The sequence below is a fragment of the Balaenoptera borealis genome, assembly GCF_965194805.1.
Source record: "Balaenoptera borealis genome assembly, chromosome: 6".
In the NCBI taxonomy this organism is placed as follows: Eukaryota; Metazoa; Chordata; class Mammalia; order Artiodactyla; family Balaenopteridae; genus Balaenoptera; species Balaenoptera borealis.
Window position 1 is genome coordinate 71,733,143 of NC_138863.1, and position 20,882 is coordinate 71,754,024.

General features: G+C 39.6%; 1 protein-coding gene and 1 long non-coding RNA gene across 4 annotated transcripts in view; one reads left to right on the forward strand and one right to left on the reverse strand.

Moving 5' to 3' along the window:
• Positions 1–20,882, forward strand: part of ITGB6 (integrin subunit beta 6) — a 125,454-nt gene that overhangs the window by 101,811 nt on the left and 2,761 nt on the right. For all 3 annotated transcript variants that reach the window (XM_082395282.1, XM_082395281.1, XM_082395280.1), the window contains 4 exons: positions 2,120–2,342; positions 5,142–5,239; positions 10,292–10,411; positions 15,519–15,685. In XM_082395282.1, the coding sequence (XP_082251408.1) occupies positions 2,120–2,342; positions 5,142–5,239; positions 10,292–10,411; positions 15,519–15,685 (608 nt within the window). The remainder of the gene's footprint in view (positions 1–2,119; positions 2,343–5,141; positions 5,240–10,291; positions 10,412–15,518; positions 15,686–20,882) is intronic.
• Positions 16,063–20,882, reverse strand: part of LOC309630293 — a 30,885-nt gene continuing 26,065 nt past the window's right edge. Inside the window, exon 2 of the long non-coding RNA XR_014245578.1 lies at positions 16,063–20,670. This is a non-coding gene — a long non-coding RNA (uncharacterized lncRNA). The remainder of the gene's footprint in view (positions 20,671–20,882) is intronic.

Consider the following 20,882-nt stretch of genomic DNA (forward strand, 5'->3'; position numbering starts at 1 on the left):
TCCCTTACTTAAAATTGCATAACTTTCAGGATAAAACCTCTTACTTTAGTCCATAAAGCTTTTCATGATGTGATTTCTGATTTTTGTTGACCTTTTCCTCCTATCCTCACGGACACCCCATACGCACCTTTGGCTTTATTCATGTGACTTTACTATGGGTATTAAGCAGGTCACATGGTTACACACTTCTGTCATTTACCTATGCTTTTTTCTCTGCTTATAATGCACGTAACCCTCTTCTTCTATCTTCTATCCTTATCTTCCAAATTCAGCTCAAGCATCACTTCCTCTGGAAACTTCCCCAAATCTCTTGTCTAATTTGGAAACTTCCTCTGTGTGTATGGCACTTATCACGTTGTACTTATTAGCAGTAGTATCTATTTGCCTGTCTCCTAGACTAAGCTATAAGCTCAGCCACCTTGTCTTATTTAATTTTGTATCCTCAAGCCTAAAACAATCTTTGGCACATGATATATGCTCAATTAAAATTTGTTAAATAAATGAATTTGTTGGGCACTCACTGTATGCCTGTAGGACATCTAGTTGGTGAATACAAAGCTAGGAGATTTACACATTATCTCATCTGGCCACAACCAGTGGAAGCAGCTTTTATTCCCTCTACTTTATAGATGAGGCTTTCATGATTACTCAGCTTGAGTGATGTAGAGGTGGGGTTACTAAAGTCTATCTTGTATCTCTATCCTATGGCACCTTAACTGAAAGCAAAAACTTTAAAAAACTACATATATATATATATATATATACACACACACACACACACAGTTGGCCCTTGAACAACACGGGTTTGAAGTGCATGGGTCCACTTACATGCAGATTTTTTTTCAATAAATATATTGGAAAAATTTTTGGAGATTTGCAACAATTTGAAAATACTCACAGATGAACTGCATAGCCAGAAATATCGAAAAAATATTTAGGTATGTCATGAATGCATACAGTATATATAGATAGTAGTCTATTCTTACATAGGCATAAGGTGAGTGATATTTAAGATAAAGTTAATAATGTGTTAGTTTTCTTACTGTTTTATAACTTTGCTTTCAAAGCATTATATTACTGTACAGTATGCCTTTCTCATAATTGGAGAAACTGCATATCAGCCTACCATTACAGGTAAGCGGTTTTTTAGAAGATGTAATCATGCTTCTATATGAATATGTCTATAATGCTGTATGCCATAAACATTTTTAACAATTCATTCGTTGGTGTATAGGCTAGGCTACTGGGAAGAAATTATATCAATTATACTAGGCTACCATAAAGCAATCATATTGCTGCTTCTTCGTTAGCAAGGCACAAATAGCTATATCTGTAAATAGATATGAATTTCTTTTTCACATTATCTTTTCATTTTTGATGTCTAATGTTAGTAATTTGTATAATATCTACAGTGTTGTAAGACAATATTGATGTAGGTACTGCCAGACGATTCGTCTTGTAAATTTACGGCATTGATAAATACAGTACAGTACTGTAAATGTATTTTCTCTTCCTTATGATTTTCTTAACAACATTTTCTTTTCTCTAGCTCACTTTATTGTAAGTATACAGTATATGATACATATAACATACAAAATATGTCTTAATCAACCGTTTACGGTATCAGTAAGGCTTCCAGTCAACAGGAGGCTGTTAGCAGTTAAGAGTTGAGGGAGTCCAAAGTTATCCTCAGATTCTGGCCTGGGGGGAGGGGTGAGAGTGGGGCGGGGGGGGGGGGGTTGGTCAGTGCCCCAACCCATGCGTTGGTCAAGCGCCAGCTGTATATACACACACATACTTGCACACACACACACCAAGTAGCTATTATAGGTTTCTGGATTCTCTTATTTCATCTGGTTATAAATTCTGTTTGATATAACATCAGGCAATCAAGTTGGTTCAGTTAAGAGACCAGATCAATGAATATACACAGCTCGCAAAATACGTTCCATAAAATCTATCTACGCTCACTCCCCCCCTCCCCCGCACCCACACACACGCACTCACTTTTTTTCTCGTTTTTTTCTTCAGTCTTTTTGATGGCGTTCAAAGAGAAAAGATGGCCCCCAAGATTCGGAAGTGGCTTTAGCCCTAAGAAACCCAGGGCTTTGTTTTGCAGATAACGGCGACTGTGACTGCGGCGAGTGCGTGTGCAGGAGCGGCTGGACGGGCGAGTACTGTAACTGCACCACCAGCACGGAGCCCTGCATCTCCGAAGACGGGGCGCTCTGCAGCGGGCGAGGGGGCTGTGTGTGCGGCAAGTGCGTTTGCACGAACCCCGGAGCCTCGGGACCCACCTGCGAACGTTGTCCCACCTGCGGCGATCCCTGTAACTCTAAATGGTAATGTCTCTACACTCACCAGTCCTTCCTGCCCATAGGGTTCATGGTGATCAAAGTTATAATGACATTTTATACACTCAGACCTCAGATTTCTCTTGCTGGCTTTGGTCTCCAAGCCCCCATCAAAACACACAAACCCGCAGGGCCCCTGCGATCGTCAGCCTGGAACGTCAGCCTCTCCCTTGCCTGAGCTCAGCACTGATGATCCAGGACCACAAAGTCACATTTCTGCAAGAGAGCCTAGCGGGGAAGCTGAGCTGATGTCCCACGCTGATAACATCGATAGTCTCTCCCTTACAGTACCAACCACACATCAGGAATGCCCTGGGGGTAGACGGAGGACACTCACATTCAGTACTTTTTTAAGGGAAACAGACAAGCTTCTTTCTTATCTAGACGTTTATAGCCTGACCTTACTGATTCATTCCTATCTATAAACTCATAAAGGCAAAGAGGCAGAAAGATGATCTTGGCTTTCCATTCCTTCCCTCTTCTTTACCACTCGTGCTCTTTGGCACCTTTCTTTGGTTGTCATTCTACACTGCTATTGTGACTGACACTTTCTTTTATACAATGTGAACAACAACAGCAACAAAACAACCACATTGTTTTTATTTTCCAGTAAAAAAAAAAAAAAGTTTCTTTGCTTGGCAACTAACTTCTTAATGAAAGCGGGGCAACATTTGCAGGTTAAGTGAAGCAAATCTCCAAATTGGCTGTGTTAGGACATTGCAGGTATAATGTATTATACAGCAAACGTGCTTAAGCAGTTCATACTTTCATTAACTCTGGTACCTAAAATGGGGCATGTGCATTTCCAATGTAAACAAAGTAAGAAAATCAATATTATCAATATTCACTCAGTGGTTGCTCACTATTCAGGTGTCAAAACTTCTCTGTCACTGTGCCTGGACATATGCCAAGAGAAGCACGGGCACAAGGTTAGACTTACTTGAATAGAATTTAGTATAAAATGTCATTTCAAGGTATTTCTTCTATTATTTTTCTATTTTATCTTCTCTGTAAACATGATTCAATCTTCTTTGAAAAATTTTTTTATTTAACTATAGTTGATTTACAATGTTGTGTTAGTTTTAGGTGTTCAGCTTCAGATTCTTTTCCATTATAGGCGATTACAAGATATTGAATATAGTTCCATGTGCTATACAGTAAATCCTTGTTGTTTATCTATTTTATATATAGTAGTGTGTATATGCTAATTCCAACTTCCTAATGTATCCCTCCCCTTCCCCTTTCCCCTTTGGTAACCAGAAGTTTGTTTTCTTTGTCAAACATGATTCAATCTTAAATCTGGTTTATAAGACATGAAATTAATAGTCCAAGTAGTTTGAATTTGAGAAATCGGGTAGAGTGATCCCCTTGGTGTTTGTTAGTTTTGAGATGAAACCATTCTATTTATTCTTTTATGCACTTATTTATCAAATAGGTATTAAGTACTTACTATAGGCCAGGAATCATGTTAGGTCATAGACATACAGTGATACTGAAACAGTTATACTTCCTGCTGTCACAGCTGCTGAGCATCTACTGGGAAAGACAGAACATTTTATAAAGTAATTATAATGATATCTGGGCTAACAGTTACAATAAGGGATAGAGGGGGTGCGGTGGAACTATATGGCAGGAGATAAAGCTACCAGACTAGCTCGGGCAGCCATCAGTGAGATGCACAAAGGGGTAGAGCTTTTAAGGGCTTCCGCAATCTCCAGCAGCCCCAATGCAAAACCACTCCAAGTAAATATATAACCCAGATAAGTGCAGTGTGTTTGCTGTGCAAAGGCAACTTCCAGGTAAGATTGCTATCCCTACCCCACATAGATTGCTGCTCCTAAACCCTTCCAGCAGAGGAATTCAGAGGCTTCCACTACAAGGGAACTAACTGATAAGGATTAGGGAAGGCTTGCCTAAGGAAGTGCTGTTTCAGCTGAGATTTGCTGAGGCATGGTGGGCGTGGGGAATGTTTCCAGCACTTAGAGGAGCATACCTTTCCTGGGCCAGCATAACGCGTGCCCACAGTAAGAAAACTTTTGCAGCTTTGGGTGACTCCAAACACTATCCAGCTGTAACGTGATTTTCAGTACCAGATTAATTCAGGGTCTAAGCTTTACTTTCCTGTATAGACATCATTAGAGTAGCTTAATTCCTGGGCTATGTTCTTGGAAATATACTTTTCTATAAGTAGCAATCCTTTATTTAAAAACCTGCATTAATGAGGATCCAGGCTGTAATCCTCAGCTTTTGAAAATACCCTTATCAAGGCTTGGACGCATTCAAAAGAGTTACAGAAAAGTGAATCTTTAAAATAGTCATTCAGGACATATGAGAATTCTTGGAATTCTTGTTAAACACAGACCATTTCTATTAAGAAAGTCACACTTTGTCTAGTCTCTAATCATATTTTAGTACCATAAACCCTTCCCAGGAAAATGTTTAATGAAAATATAGCTAAATCAAATACCAAAATAATTGGATTTTTTGTTGTTGTTGGGGAAAAAAAATGTTAATCTAACCAATCAGAAGCAATCAGTACAGATGAATGAGGATAGTAGCTATTATCAAGACTGGCTCAGGGAACACTGATTACTGAATGGAATCCAGAATAAAGCAGTTTCCTCTTGGACATCACCCAACCATCTTTCTGAAAGTAACGAAACACAATATCCTCTCTGAGACACTCCTAGAGCCAGAACCATAGTGACAGCATTAAAGCAATATCCCAGCTGCGTATCTATTTTCCACCAACACAAACTGATCAACTCTGTTGAATAATGTTCACAGGAGCTGCATTGAATGCTACCTGTCTGCAGATGGCCAGGCCCGAGAAGACTGTGTTGACAAATGCAAATTAGCTGGTGCGACCATCAATGAAGAAGAAGGTTCTACTTGTTTGAAATTGCTTTCCTTTCCTTTGCACAGTTTTGGAGAGGCAGAAACTCGGTGGAGGGCTTTTCAGTAGCTCGACTTCATTTGTACTAGGGTGTTAATTCACTCGCATTCATTTTTAAGAGTAAATGCATTCCAGAAGGCTAAAGACTTGATGGTTTGGGAGACAAGCAATTTAAAGTCCCGGCAATGCTATTTGCTTTGTTGCAAATTCATCTCTGCTTAACACATGCAATTGGAGAGAATTCCAGAATGCTATATTTTTTTGAATTAGAAGAGTGGAAAATTGAAGAAATAGCTAAATGTTAACCTCCTAACCTGAAATCATCCTCTATCGTCCGATTACCTTATTTCACGATAGGACAAAGTAAGGTGTAATACGGGTTTTCTGACAGCAACTCTCAGACACCAGGCAGTTTCTGGTTAGTGGCCATTTTTCCTGCCCTCCCCTCCATATGCTCTTACTCCCAGCTTTCCAAACATGGGCGTTACATGGTCATCCTTAATTCCCTGTTGCCTTGGTCCCAAACTACAAGAAGGACCTGTTACCTTTAACTGCTAAGCAAACTCTGCTCTTGCTTCCACCTGCCGTTTTTGAAGTTACTTACTTAAAATCAGATTCTTTCTAATGGCAAAATGTTATCTCAAATCTGTAAATTGGTTGTATTTTATCTGGGAAGGCATTTAAGAAATAACTTGGGAACTTTAAAACAAAGCCGATGACTGACTTCTCCCAAAGGGACCATCTGGGGGGATTTGTTTTTCCATCATCACGAACTCCCTGCCTTATCCTGCCGCTCAGGTAGGGACGTTGTTCTGCACGCCTCGGAGGCACTGCCACAGTGCACCTCAGGAGGAGTGGAATAACCAAGACGATAATTTATGACCCTCTAGGATATGTATCTTGAATAGACGAAGCTAGAATACAGAAATTAATCCATTTCCAAAGTGAAATAAGTTAGTGATAGTTATATTGTTTTGAAAATTACCAACATTGTTTTAAAATTGAGGTTTCTGACCGTGCACAGTTAAATAGCCCTGTATGGAGGGATGTGATTAGCGCTCATGAAACCCCTCGTCTGTGCTTTTCTGGTGCCTCAGATAAATATGCCAAATAGCCATAAATTGGACAAGACGGTATGTACCTTACACTAATACCGAAGGTAAGATGCAGTAAAAGCACCGAGTAAAGTGGCATTTGTGGCCTGTCCACATTAGTAACTAGTACAAAATCTCAGCATATCCTTCTGGCTTCATTTCACAGCAAACAGTTGGGATATTTACCAAGTGTTTTAAAGAAATGACTAAAAAATTGCAGAAAATGCCCTGCAAATGACTAGAACTGAATTGACTAGCAGCGTGAGAAATCTAATGTGCTGAGGGGAAAAAAGAAGTAAACCTTGGAAACATGTAAATCATGAACAGGGAATTACTATATTTAAATACACAGTTTTCTGAGTATAGGTTATCTTAAATGCTTGGATTTGAGAGGAAGACAAGATTCTCAAGTGGCATTTAAAATTTTTGCATTATTCTTCTTGTATAATCAACTAAATTACCTTCAAAATAGGGGACTACAACTTTTTCTAACTCAGAAATCAAAAATAATAATTGGATTACTAGTACCATTTAAAGCACTAATCTTGATTAATTCGAGAGAAAAACTATCTTTGTCAGCCTGTGAATTAAAAAAGTCACTCTTCTAATGGGGCTTTTTATAAGTCCTATTTCAAGTTACTCATCCAGTTGTGTTATTGATCATATCATCTTGAAATTATCACAACATATTTGCTCTTCCATGGGGTCTTTTATCAGCCCATTCTTCCCCTAATAAGGACATGGAGAGTAAAGTAAGATAACCATAAACTTCATAATCTGAATAAATTATTCCTCACCTGTGCTATGGTGACTTGTGTATTTCTAAGGACATGCGGTTTAACTTTATTCATTCCATTTTACTGAAGTAGAAGTTTTTAATTTATCCCAATATTCATGTACTTAGAGCATTGTTACTCAAAGTGTGTTCCATGGAACACTAGTTCTGAAAGTGTTAAATGGACAAAAGCACCCATGGTCATATAAATTTTGTAAATGGGAAGCTAAGCTTTTTGTTTTCTTTGCAAGACTGAGAGTTGTCATGTATATTAAATTAAATATGCATTGTGAATTTGCAGGAGAAGCAAAAGGAGGAATTAGAGTAAGGAGGGATTCCCAAACTTATCTGGCCACAGAACTCTTTTTTTTTCCCCCCTTGGGAAACTGTTTTCTCTGAGAACTACTGCCTCAGCCCCAGAGGTGAGGTCTTAAACACATGGTTATCTTGATTCAATGGTGCAGACAGTTTATATTTTCCACATCTTTTTTGGACCTTCCCACACCCCAGCCTTTTCACCTCCATTCTCACATTTCTTCCTTTTCTAAGTATGATTTCATGGACTGCCTGAGATCTTATTTTCATCGTATTATTCTAGAACAGCACTGCTAGCACTCATAAAAGTGGGTAAAAAAAAGAAAGGTTCATTTCTAATGAACAACAAAAGAAAACCTTAGCAGCTAATTATGCAAATCTCCAGCCCAAGCTGGACCTTTTCACTGCACATTCAATAGTGCATTTTAATACCCAAACACTACAAAACAGGCTAAATCTAGAGTCATAACAGTCATGGAAAGGAGTGGTGAAGTAATTAAAGCAAGAAGGGAGTCGTGACTCAAAGGTCATATTAGCAGTTCCATTAAAACTTTAAAAATCCTGGCCAAGTAAATTAAGCCTCCCTGTGCTTCAGTGTAGCTCTTTAAGGGAAAATAAAAAAGCAGGATTAATATTACTGAAAGAAGTATTATGAGCTGTCCACATATTTTCTACCTGAGAATAAAATGTTCCATTAAGTAAGTTTGAGAGGAACAGGGCGGGTGTCCACTGTCACGGCAGAGAAGAGGAGGGAAGGAAAAAAACACTCTAAAACAAAAAAAAGCATATTCCCGGAGACGTCACGAATCCTAGCTAACTGAATGGTTTGGTAGGAGAATATGTGGTGGAGGTCATCCAAAAATGACCAAAGTATGAATTATATATACAGTTCTGTTGCTGTCAAACACATGAAATAACACAAATTTCACTAATCAAGTGCTGCCCAGAGGTGCCCAAACCTCTTCATCAGAATCACCTCATTAAAAACACTATTAACAATTCACTAAAATGCAAGCTCCTGTCCAAACCACGGACTTCTCGAATCAGAATAGCCAGGGTGGGTCCCTGGAATCCATCACTGTAGAACTCTGAGGTGATTTAGATGATGGTAAACATTTAGGACCAGATGAGAATAATTTGTAATTAGATTTCTTAATATTCCTATGTAAGTAGATGCTTCTAATGGGTTCAGAGACAGTTTGTTCTCTTAAATTTATCCTCTGGAATCTTATTAATAATGCCAAATGTTTTACTAGTCCCTGTTGTGATAGATAATACAGACATGCTTCTTACAGACTCTGGCATGAGATGTTATAAATTAAATGCAAAAACAACTTAATTTTCTATCTTGCTATGGCTATAGCATTGTTGAACCAAACAATAGACTATTATTTAATTTTTCTTTGTTAGAACCAGAGGAAAACATGTAGATTCTGTTTTATTAAAATCTTTTTATGTTGAAGCTAATGAGAAAAGTTATAGGTCTAACAAGACTGTGTCCAAGATTATCTGGGACAGTCCCAGTTTTGTATTCTGACCCATTGTGTCATAATACACTAATTTTGGATCATATGTCTTAAAATTTTAGGATAACAGCAAAAGGTCATTCTATTTACAGGTTTCTGAAAAAAAGTGTTTGTAACAGTATCATTTAAAAATCTCTAACTTAGAAGATAGGAGAACTTTGAGCAAGTTTTTTTTTTTAATTAGAAAAATCCTACGTAATTTTGGTATAGGTGCCAGATCACTAAAATGGCTCATAAATAGTATTAGACTGACCATTTTACTATATTATCAATTTCTGTCATGACATTCATTTTCTGCTTCTTGAATAAGCTCAAAATTTTTCTTCTACTTGGAAAAGATTTGAGGAAAACTGAATTTTTTTTTAATTGAGAAAAGGGCTATACTGAGTGGTAGGCCAACTGTCATCCTGGTTTCCTCTTTTTTTTTTTTTTTAAGTTTTAGTAATTGTTCCTTTTTTTTTTTCCTTTTAATTAATTTATTTATTTATTTTTGGCTGTGTTGGGTCTTCGTTCCTGTGCGAAGGCTTTCTCTAGTTGTGGCGAGCGGGGGCCACTCTTCATCGCGGTGCGCGGGCCTCTCACTGTCGCGGCCTCTCTTGTTGCGGAGCACAGGCTCCAGACGCGCAGGCTCAGTAGTTGTGGCTCACGGGCCTAGTTGCTCCGCGGCATGTGGGATCTTCCTGGACCGGGGCACGAACCCGTGTCCCCTGCATTGGCAGTCAGATTCTCAACCACTGCGCCACCAGGGAAGCCCCTGGTTTCCTTTTATTCTGGGATTTACCTTTATCCTGGTGGTCCCTGAGCTACATAACACTTCAATTTCCATTTCCTCATATTAATTTATATTTACTGTTTTGACAATACGTGGCCAGCAATCTTGACTATGCCATTGTGGGAAAGGCCCCTTTAGAAATACCACTATCAGTTTGGACTGTGTAGTCCCTTTCTGAAATATAATCTCAGCTTCCTCCCAGATGCTCTCAGCCAAGGAGAACGTATAGCTTTCTCATTACCATAATCAGAGCCATTCTATTCCCAAGACAGCTAAGCGTACCTGCCTTGAAGTACTTCACTCTACTGAAATCCTACCACCATCATTTTGATGGGTGCATTCGATGGTCAGTCCTGATTGACCACACCTGGAACTGTTCTTCTGGAACAGGAGTAGAAACTAAAACCTCAGTGGGTAGGGAAAATGCTATGTCCTTTCTATTCCTATTCTGCAGTGTTGAAAATTCCTATTTGTATAATAAAACTCAGTGCTACTTTGCTTTAAAAAAAATCTCTTTTGGAATCTCATTTAACCTAATGAATGACTCTTTTATCTACAGATTTCTCAAAGGATAGTTCTGTTTCCTGTTCTCTGCGAGGAGAAAATGAATGTCTTATTACATTCCTAATAACTACAGATAACGAAGGGAAAGCCATCATTCACAGCATTAATGAGAAAGGTGGGTGGCATGCCTTCCCTTGCCAGTGGTAAGAGATATTACACGGGAGAGGAGAAAACAACCAGAAAGATGCTCTGGGTAGCTTGCCAGGAAAGACATTTCCAAATTTTGATGGAGTGCCTCTACTTTCCCAATGGCTGAAAGATACCTGTTGAAAGGTTTGATATGTTCCAATGTCTCTTATTAAGACCAAAGAGCAAGAGAAGTGTTTTTGTACCAATCCCCAAAAGCTGGCTGATGAATTGTAGAAAGGTGGACCAGTTAAATGCAATGTAAGCAAAAGGTATGTTTTTAGGAAAGACTAACAGGGAAGAGGAGCATAGCAGTCTAAGAGAAAGAGCTTTGACTCAGGCAAACCTTGGCTCAAATCCTGTTCCACCACTTCCTTGACATTCTGGAAGATAATTGTCTCTCCGAGTCTCTATTTCCTCATCTGTAAAATGGGAAAAATAACAGTACTTTCTTCTAAGGGTTGATTCAAGGATTAAATGAAATAATGCATGTAAAATATGTACCAGTTCATAACCTACCTAATGGGTCTTTAAGTGAGAATGCTGAGTCAGGAAAGATGTGAAGAGACAAGGAAGGAAGCAAGTGATCTGTAAAAGAAGTCAGAGTCTGTGAGTTGCTTCTGTGAGTTTTTCTCCGTACCAATTCATGGAGTCGGCTTGGAACTCAGGGAACCCTCAAATAAAAATCTCATCTTCAGTGAAGGGGAGAGAGAAACTTGTAGCAGGTAGAAAAGAAAATAGTGGGGAAGGTATTGATACTTTTGTTGAGAAGTTCTTAAATTTTAGTAAGTTTCACCTGGGGAGCTTGTTAAACTGCCAGCCTCCTGAGTCAGCAGGCTGGATGTGTGGCCCAGGACTCTGCATTTTAACACTTCTCCAGGCGACTCGGTTACAGCTGGCTTCCAGACCTCCTCTGAGTGACTCTGCCCTAAAAGCCCTGGCTGCCTTCTTAGGTACGCACAGGTGCCTCACCTTTTCTGTCTTCAGTTAATGATGTGTCCCTAAACCTTTCTGGCAGAAATGACAGCTGCATTAAATCAGACCTCTCCAGATCCGGTCAGCAGCCTCTCCTCCTCCTTCCCTCAAAAGCTTGAGGCCTAAGTTCTGGCCGAGACAATAGCAGCAAGGGCAGGCTAGAAGACAGATGTGTTTTGTTGTGTGTGCTGGTTTATCAGTGGGCTGACAAAGTATTAAGTCCTGAATTTGAAACCAAGAGTACCAAGCTGCCATCACTTAAGAGTGTGAAAAGCAATGACAAAATTACCCAAAAGTAAGTTCAAGACGTTATGAACTAACCAAGCAAACACGATTAGAAAAGTATCACATTGCAGTGCTGAGGGTCAGGGAGAGGGAGACGTCGGCACAATGCAAGAGACAAGTGTGTGATGGTGACCTTGCCACTCAGGTGGGCAGAGTGCACCAGGAGACTTGCTCTTGAAAAGCTTCTGTAAATTGACTTCTTTGAAATACGTATGTAAAGGGCATTGTAGAGGTCATTAGTTAAGAAAATCTAAGGTGAATCCTGCTGTACAAGGAAGAAATACTTTACAGTATGAAAACTGGCCTCCTCATTATGTATTTTATAAAGTCAAATTCTTCAACTACACCCCCATCTTCTGTTTGTGACGGTGGCAGTGGCTTTAGCAAGTTCTCCTGAAATCAAAGCCATTCCTTATAATATTGGTTCCATTGGAAAAGCAAATTCCAAACAAAACTGAACTTCCAGAGTAGGTTCTGTTTTTAATTCAGGGGATTTTGTATCTAGATGGTTTGATTTTGATTTTTTTTTTTTTCTTGTGAAACATGCCTTTGGTTGATAAATGCTTCCTCATTACTGAACTGTTGGGTTTTTCTTCTTTTATTCGTCCACACAATATGAGTGGTACATCAACATGCCATCTTTCTGAGAGCCCTCAGATGCCCTGATATCTTTTTATTAAAGCTTTTTATTCTCCCTATGCTTTTGTAGCAGGGAAAAGTGAGGGGAAAATGACCTCCCAGAAGTTTAACAGGAGTCACCTGACGGCTTCAAGGATGCTTCTTTCCTGGTAAACGTTCGAGCTCCTTGATAGGCCCGGAGCTTCCAGGGGCCCTGAGGACAGAGCCTGTCCCCAGGAATCTGTAGTCCCCTCTCACAGCTTTAAGACCAGAGAATCCCAGGGCAGCCGGTTGGAGGCAAGGAGAGAAAAGAGGCAAAATGAGAAAGGAGGATGTGAAGGTTAACGATGTCCATTATTCTCCAAACGAATATAGAAAAAAAAAAAACCCAGAGAAGAGTCACCATCAGTGTGTGTGTGAACACAGGGAGAGCTTCACTCGTCTTTTTTCCGGAGGAACTTTCAGCCACATTCATGAGAGCCGCAGTCAGTGAATGATAGTTGGGGAGCCTTCCTAGCAGGGATATGCGTGTGGATGTTACACCCACAGTTTCCAACTTGGAGATTCCAAGCCCTTGAGGTCTTGAGGATAGAAAAGCGAGAAGGGTGCATTTGTTGTAATAATAATAATAATAATAATAATAATAACAGCAGCTCTCATTTATTGAGCCCTTACTAATACCATATGTCAGGTGTTATGCTATATGTTTTACATGTATTGATTCATGTAACACCCTCAACAACCATATAAAGCAGGTATTGCTATTATTTCCATTTTTCAGGTAAGGAAATTGAGAAGTTAATAATTTGCTAGGTCCTGCAGCAATTAAGTACCAGCCCTGATTGGGGATCTCAGGCAGTTTGGCCCAGAGCCCGTGCTCTTAACTACTGTGCTATACTGCCTCTCACTGGCTGTACGAGCATCATAAATATCTGAATCCCCAAAATAGGTCAGATCAGCACTCTCCCATGTCAGCTCAGCACTCTCCCATAGAAATGTTATGCAAACCACGCTGTAATTTTCAATTTTCTAGTAACCATATTAAAAAGCATAAAATAAATTAATTTTAATAATAGGTTTTATTTAATCCATTGCATCCAAAATATTGTTATTTCAGTGTACAATCAATATAAAATTATTAATGAGATATTTTACTTTTTTCATATCAAGTCTTCAAAATCAGTGTGTATTTCACACTTAACACAAAACCTATTCTGAAAAGTCACATTTCTAGTGACTATTGAGCAATAGCCACCTGTGGCAGAGCAACCAGATTGGCAGCATTAGAACTCAGCACCTTAGAATTAGGCCCAGCGCTGACCCAGACTCAACAGGCAACCCTGGACGGCACACAGTGATGGAGAAAACCTTTTGCCCCACCTACAAATATGTCTTTAGTCTGAGCATCTCAAGAAATACTAAAGAGAGTATGGGAAGTGGAAATATCTGTTGTGTAATACCTGCTCTGGAGTTTGGGCCCAAATCCTTTCTTGAGAAATGTTTAATTCCCAATGACTCTAAGTTCTTAAAATAATTATCTCCACCAGGCCATGCCTGTTTCTCCATTATTTATTCCCTACTGGAGAGCCCTCCTAATTCATGTTCTGGCTTCAGGGTCTCAGCAAGCTTCATCTTGCTTCGAGCAAGAACGTCCTATGCCCCACCCCAGACATTTCACAGTCAAAGGTGTAGCCAGTATATATTCTCATTGACACAGGCCTGCCACTTTCTTTGCAGGAGTGTTGCCAACTTATTAGAAGCAGCCATGGTTCATTTGCTATGCTAGAAACAGTCTTTAGATCTTCATACTGTAGTGCCTATTTTATTAGCTCCTTTACTTATTTCTGCATAATCTCCTTACATGGTTTTTTGGCCAAAGAACAAAAGTGTGTGAGGCCAGGCATCATGCTGTTAGGGGGCCATTAGTTCCGCTCAAATTCAGATCAGCTATAGATCTTACCTTGAAAGCAGCATGACTAGTCCTGTGTGTATAACCCTCCTTATTAAATATCTAAAAGCAATAAGAGTTAGGATAAACTAAGCGTGATTCATTTCCTCCCAAGATACCATGGATTTGCCTCACTTCTTGCAGAGGGAGACAGATATTTAATGATAATTTTTGTGTGGGATTTTTTTCTCCCATGAAAGCAAAGGGGGAGCTTAATTATAATGTTTCATTAAGAAATGTATCATCTCCCAGGCATATTGCAAGGATTATTAGTCATTCTGCTGTCAATGAGAGAAGGTACTGAGTAATTGCAAAATTATATTACTATCATCAATAGAGTCAAAATAACATTTCATAGAATGTTCAAGTAGAAAGGACTATACAGAACACCTAATTCCTCAAACTTCCCTGAAGATAAGAATCACTTGGGATACTTTTAATAATAAAAACTTTGTGGCTCCATCCAGACCCACAGAATCAGAATCTCAGGGGTTCGGGCTAGCAATTTCAGGGGTGGGTTTAATAAGCATGAGCACCTGGGCTTAAACTTATCAGGAAGTTAAGGAAACACTAAAGTCCCACATCTTTGTTTTACAGATGAGGGCACTGGGGCTCAGAGAGATGGAGGGACTTGATGGTTTCAGGCAGCTACTGTCCGTCAGATGGGAATGGAACCCACCTCTCCTGAAACCAGTCCAGGAATTTTCCAGGACACCAGGGCACTGCATTAGAGTTGAAATAAAACTGAAAGCCATGATTGTCTTCTGTCTATATATTAAAAAAGGAAGCCTTAGTAGTATATTTCCCAGGGGTTGGTTGTATTTAATATTGAGTATAATCTCCTATACGGTTCAAGAAAATCCATGAAAAAGTAAGTGTGTGTGTGTGTTTTTGTGTGAACACGTTCCATTTCTGCTTTATAATATACCCAGAAGAGACCATCTTTAGTAAACTATAGTCTTTTTATTGATCCTTTAAATATTCCATGTGTGTTAATTGTCACTGTTTTGAATTCGAATTCTTTTTGAGTCAGCCATTCAAGTGTCTATTCATTTGCTTTGAATAACCAAACTCTTACTTTATCTTTTGTTCTACTTTGAATGAATAGGGCTACCCTTCAACAAGTAACTCTTTTTTTTTTAATTCAGCAAAACAAAAGATGTTACAAAAGGAGAAAAAGTATGGTTGGAAAATTTCATGAGAAGTGTTTTCGCTACATCAAAACATTAATTGCACCATCTTCTTAATATAATTTTCTTTGTTTCCACAGACTGTCCACAACCTCCGAATATTCCCATGATCATGTTGGGGGTTTCGCTGGCTATTCTTCTCATTGGAGTCGTCCTACTGTGCATTTGGAAGCTGCTGGTGTCATTTCATGATCAGAAAGAAGTTGCCAAATTTGAAGCAGAAAGGTCAAAGGCCAAGTGGCAAACGGTATGTGCACACTTAGGGGCTACTCCTTTTCCTGTGCAAAAGATGGGATGTCGGCTTTCTTCTGCGCTGGGAGAGTTAGAATGTCATGTTCTTTCTCTACTCCTCTCACCACGTCCCCAACAGCTGATTTCTGTTCTGCTCTGAGGACAAAGGGACCTCTGTCCATTATCTGGGACCCAGATAGCCCTCACAGCATACATTTGTCTCTCAGTGCAATGAGGATTTCCCCTACTCTGAAGCGTCTCGTGAAACTCCTTATACTGTATAGCTACTTAGGAACATCAAGGAAATGCATTTTATTCTTTACCACCAGGAGGATCCTGCAGGACCCATTTGATAAAGTTTAGGTGCTGTATCTAAATATTTCCATAAATCGGTTGTTAGAGCTAGTGGAATAATGTTCATGAGTAGTATGACAGTTCATGCCAATTTCCATGGAAATACTCATTACTCATAATAAGTTACAAAGTCAAGAAGACTTTTTAAATACCGTCCAGTTAGTTTTTCTGAAAAACATAAATTTTAAACAGCTACCTGAAAAAAAAAACCCCAGAGTATCAACTTTTAAATATATGTACTCAATAAATGTAATTTATGTGTCTCCTCTTCACAGTAGGCAAACACAAAACAGGACTCCAATTTTCTGTGTTTCTTTTCCACAGGAGAGATAATTCCATTTCTAGAGGCCCACAGAAACAATTTCATGGTTTTAATTTCATCTCTCTCTCTCTAATGGTGTGTCCAGCTATCTGATAGCAATTATCTTACATTGCTGATTCTAAAAACAGTGATATCACTGGAGGCAATACAGGCAAATACAATGCTCCTTTGGGTTCATCTCCCCAAGTAAATTGATGGTAACACTTTTTTCTCTAGGTCTATAATATCTTCAATACCTAAAGCAAATGGAATTTTCTGTTTTGGATAAATTTATCTTGATAAGGGATGTTTATATCTTGTGCAGTTATTTTGAAACAACCATAATATATGGTGCAGGACAATGGACAATGAAAATTTTTATCTACTTTATCTTCCCATTAAAAATGCCTTTAGACAGAACAACCAAATGCAATGTATGGATCTTGTTTTGATCCTGATTTGAACACTCTAACTAATATATATTTTTGGACAACTGGAAAAAGTTAATATAGACTGGTTATTAGACTGATAGCTAGGAATTATGGTTAATTCAATTAGGTATGATAATGGCATGAGGCTTTGCTAGAAAATAATTAAGGTTTATAGTGAAAAAGGAGTGAAGGCTGGGCTTGCTTTTAAATAATTCAGCCAAAAGAGAGAGAGACAGGGATAGTTAAGCAAGTGTGGCAAAATCTTCATAACTATTGAATCTGGGTCTACAGAGGTTCTTGATACAGCTTTCCTCTTCTTTTGTGTGTGTGTGGATTTTTCCTAATTAAACAAAACCTTTACGAATGTCAAGTGAGGATTTGCAATGAGGATATAACGTATCCATCTCTAACAAGGTAAAAATGTAACCTGACAGGTTAGTTTGGTGACTTAGAACCTAGTACTATGAGGCCAAAGTGTTAGAGCAATTAACTTCACCTGACCCCCTGGCCACAGATGTTGTTTTTAACTCTCATCCACTGCCTGGCAGGGGTCAGAAGGCAACCAGGCGAAACAATCTGATTAGTGTGTACTCGTCAATCCCAAACTCCCAATCTATTCCTCCCCAACCCTACCCTTTCCCCTGGTAACGATAACGTACGCACTACTGTATATAATACAGATGACCAACAAGGACCTACTGTAGAGCACAGGGAACTCGGCTCAATATTCTGTAATAACCTAAATGGGAAAAGAATTTGAAAAAGAAGCAAGCAAACAAACAAAAAAGAATGTGATTAAGTTGGCACAAAACACAATAGCAGCAGTTAGTTCAACAACCACGAGCCCTGTGAAGTAGTCTTGACACTCCCATTTTGAATGTAAGAAAACTGAGGCTCAGAGAGGTTAAGAGACTTCCCAAACTGTTGGTCCATAGTGGAGCTGAAATCCTAATTGCAGCCTCTTCTTCCAAGCACAGCCTTGACCCTCCTAGAAAGAATAGGCAGGTGTTCACAAACAAGCGCTTGGGCAATTATGTGATGTGTATCTACTAACCAGCATATTTTCATGTTCTCCTACAAAGGCATGAATACTGACAAATGATTAATATCTTTAAAATAACATTTTAATTAACAGTTAATTTCCCCCAAAACATGAATTGTTTTCCCTCAGGATGTAGAACATGACTGAAATTCAAATGCTGAATTTTTGCTGTCTCTTCACCTAAAATGGAACAAAAATATGCATTAAACAGATAAAAGCATAAAAGAAAAATATTATTCCCTGTTAAATTGAGTTTCTTTGAATAACAAGTGTTTGATGTTCTGGACTAGATAATGACTGGGTCATAATTATTCACTTGGATGCAAAAGAGCTTTAATTCAAATAACTCAATTCAAATTTCACTAATATGTCCTATTGGAAAAAAAAAGAATATTGCTCAGTGCATCCATTTTGGGGTCCTCGATTTGATTTTGTTTTTATCTAAAACCTATTTCTTCTTGAAGAGCTGAATTTGGTCTTCAGACCCCTGGGGATCTCCGGGGACAGTAGTGGGACCTCTGACCCCTAGGCCCCCATTAGACTCTAAAGGTGACAGAGCTCAGGATGAGAAAGAGCTTTGTTCTTGCCTCCTGAAACATTTCATTCATCGTAGCCATGAAGAAAGGTTACCTTTTATTATGCTTTTAGAAATAACGCCCCCCATCCATATTCTTTATGAAAACACAAAGGGAAGATATTTAAATCCATTTTTGATTAGACATTTTTTCTAGGATGACAAGTCATTAACTAGAGGCAAAAAAATGTTCAGTCTGACATTCGTTGCAGTCATGGATTGATTTTGTACTGTGCTAAGCAAATCAGGTCTGCGTTTGGCAGTTAGGCAATCATTAAGGGAGCTGTGGGTCGTGACAGAGAGCTTTCTTATTACCACTTTTTCAAGCTCTAAAAATGTGCCATTGCCTTTGTAAAATCCACAGCCTAAATTAGCAACCCCCAGACTCCTAGGGGAATCAGCCTGGTCAGCCCAGATGGTTGGGGGAAACCTGACCTTGTCTAAACAGTGCAGGAGTGCAGACCCACCCGAAATGGAGCTAGACCCAAACATGTGTCTCAGCTGGAAATCCTGGGTAGGGAGGTTGCCACCTACGTGGCACTAGAGGAGGCTGTGTGGGACATTGCCACACTTTCTCCTGCCAACAGAATCCTGTTTGAGCTCATTCTCCTGAGTTCTGATCATCAGCTGAGGCCAGGAAACACTACTGCCCCCTGACAATGTATACTTGCTCTTTCCCCACTTTTAAGCTTCCACCTTACCCTCCTACTGTGGTGGGATCTGCTTCATCCCTCACCCCTATTAGCATGCCCAAGCCCTATAACTAGCTTTTCAAGAGATGCTCCCCCCCCCCCACAAATATTGTAGACCTTGATAAACAAAGTTGCTTCAAAACACAGAATGAAAACTGCATAATCAAAATAAAACATTCAACTAAATGTCCTCAAAATAGCATTGTGTATTCAGTCAGTTGCAACTCAAGGCACCTCCTTTGTCGTGCATATAAATTATTTTTAGTGTGGGATGTGGGATGTTTGACATGATCTGGGATGGGGCCCACAACAGAACTCCTAGTCCTACAAAGATCTTCCCTGACCCTGCTCACAGACTATTTACTCTTAACCAAGTGTCCTTTCTGTTTCCTAAGTCCCTCTATTCCTCCAGGACAGTACTCCACCCATCATTCCCAGCCTACACATCTTACTTTTTCCATCTTTCCTCTTCAGCTGAGTCCTTTATTCTTCTGTAGCCAACTTAAACTTAATAGCTTGCAATCTCTTAAAGTTAATAGAATTCTACCCATGATTTTTATTTGCAAACAAGACTCCACTTGCATCTAAGACCACATCAGTCTGCCCTACATCCTCCAAATCTCAAGTTCTTATTGTAGTAGGACTAAATAAGGACTGTAGGGTCCTCATGATTATCCAGGCTGACCTCAGGAGTAGAAGCAATATGGTCAATTGGCCTTCACTCATCATCCACCACCAAGTAACCTCTTCTCTATTTGCCCTTATTACTGAGATAGCATCTCTCTCCAAAGGCACATGGACAAAGGTAACATGTTACTCAGTTAGAGGTCAGGCCACTGGCTCTGGGCAATGTAGAAACAGATGCAGGTGTGGTTCTTCCTCACAATGAAGACACTGCAGTGAATCCAAGGGCAACAAGTGGGAGAGGCCAGGGAATGGTTTTCAGTTTTATTCAGTTCTTCTGAGAGGCGAAAGAAATGTACTGAGAAGACAAGTACAATTGTGTTTTTTTCAAATCTGTGCCTAGAAATTGCTACCATCTCCGCAGTTCATGGGATAAGGAGACGAATGTATAACACTTAGTAATTTGGAGGGTTAGAGGTGGTACCCAGACTCCATAATACTCAGAAATGGGCTTGGAAATGTTGAGTCCCAAAGCCCTGGGGGGAAATATCTTTAGTACCCTCTCTAGGACCTAAAAGAAAAGGAAATTCCAAATGTGAAGAAGAGTTATAAGTGAGTACTAATAAGAAGAGGCAGCATTTATTAAACACTTACTATGTGCCAGGCACCTGCTGAAGTACGTTACCTCATGGACCAGGTGGGCACTTTGGTAATCTCTCTTATGGATGAGGACGCCAAAGCTCGGAATTGCTTAAGTAAGGTTTTGTGGTGGAGCTGCCTTGAAACCCAGACTGTCTGATGCCGAAGCCTGTGTGGTCGACCTTGGGAAATGGGAGGGAAGAAACTGCTCCTTACCCAGACATTGTTCCTGCCTGGAACAATGAAACCAAAGGAGAGAAGTGGGAGGATCAGGCTGGACATTTCTCCAAACACCTAGAGAGCTTTGGTCCTTCTGGTCCTGGTGACGGCACCTGGAATCACATCTACAGCCAAATAGCACAACCTAATTATCCAGGCTTTGACACGCAACCTTTCTATTGCCCCAAGGGCAAAGCTGTCTTGCCTAACCTGCCTTGGGACCTGTACTCCTTCATGAGCCCAGCGTCCCACATGTCAGTCTCTTGTGACTCCCTCCTTCCCACACTGTTATTCTCTAGTAAGGAAAAGCCACTGAATTCTTTTACTATCCACAGCA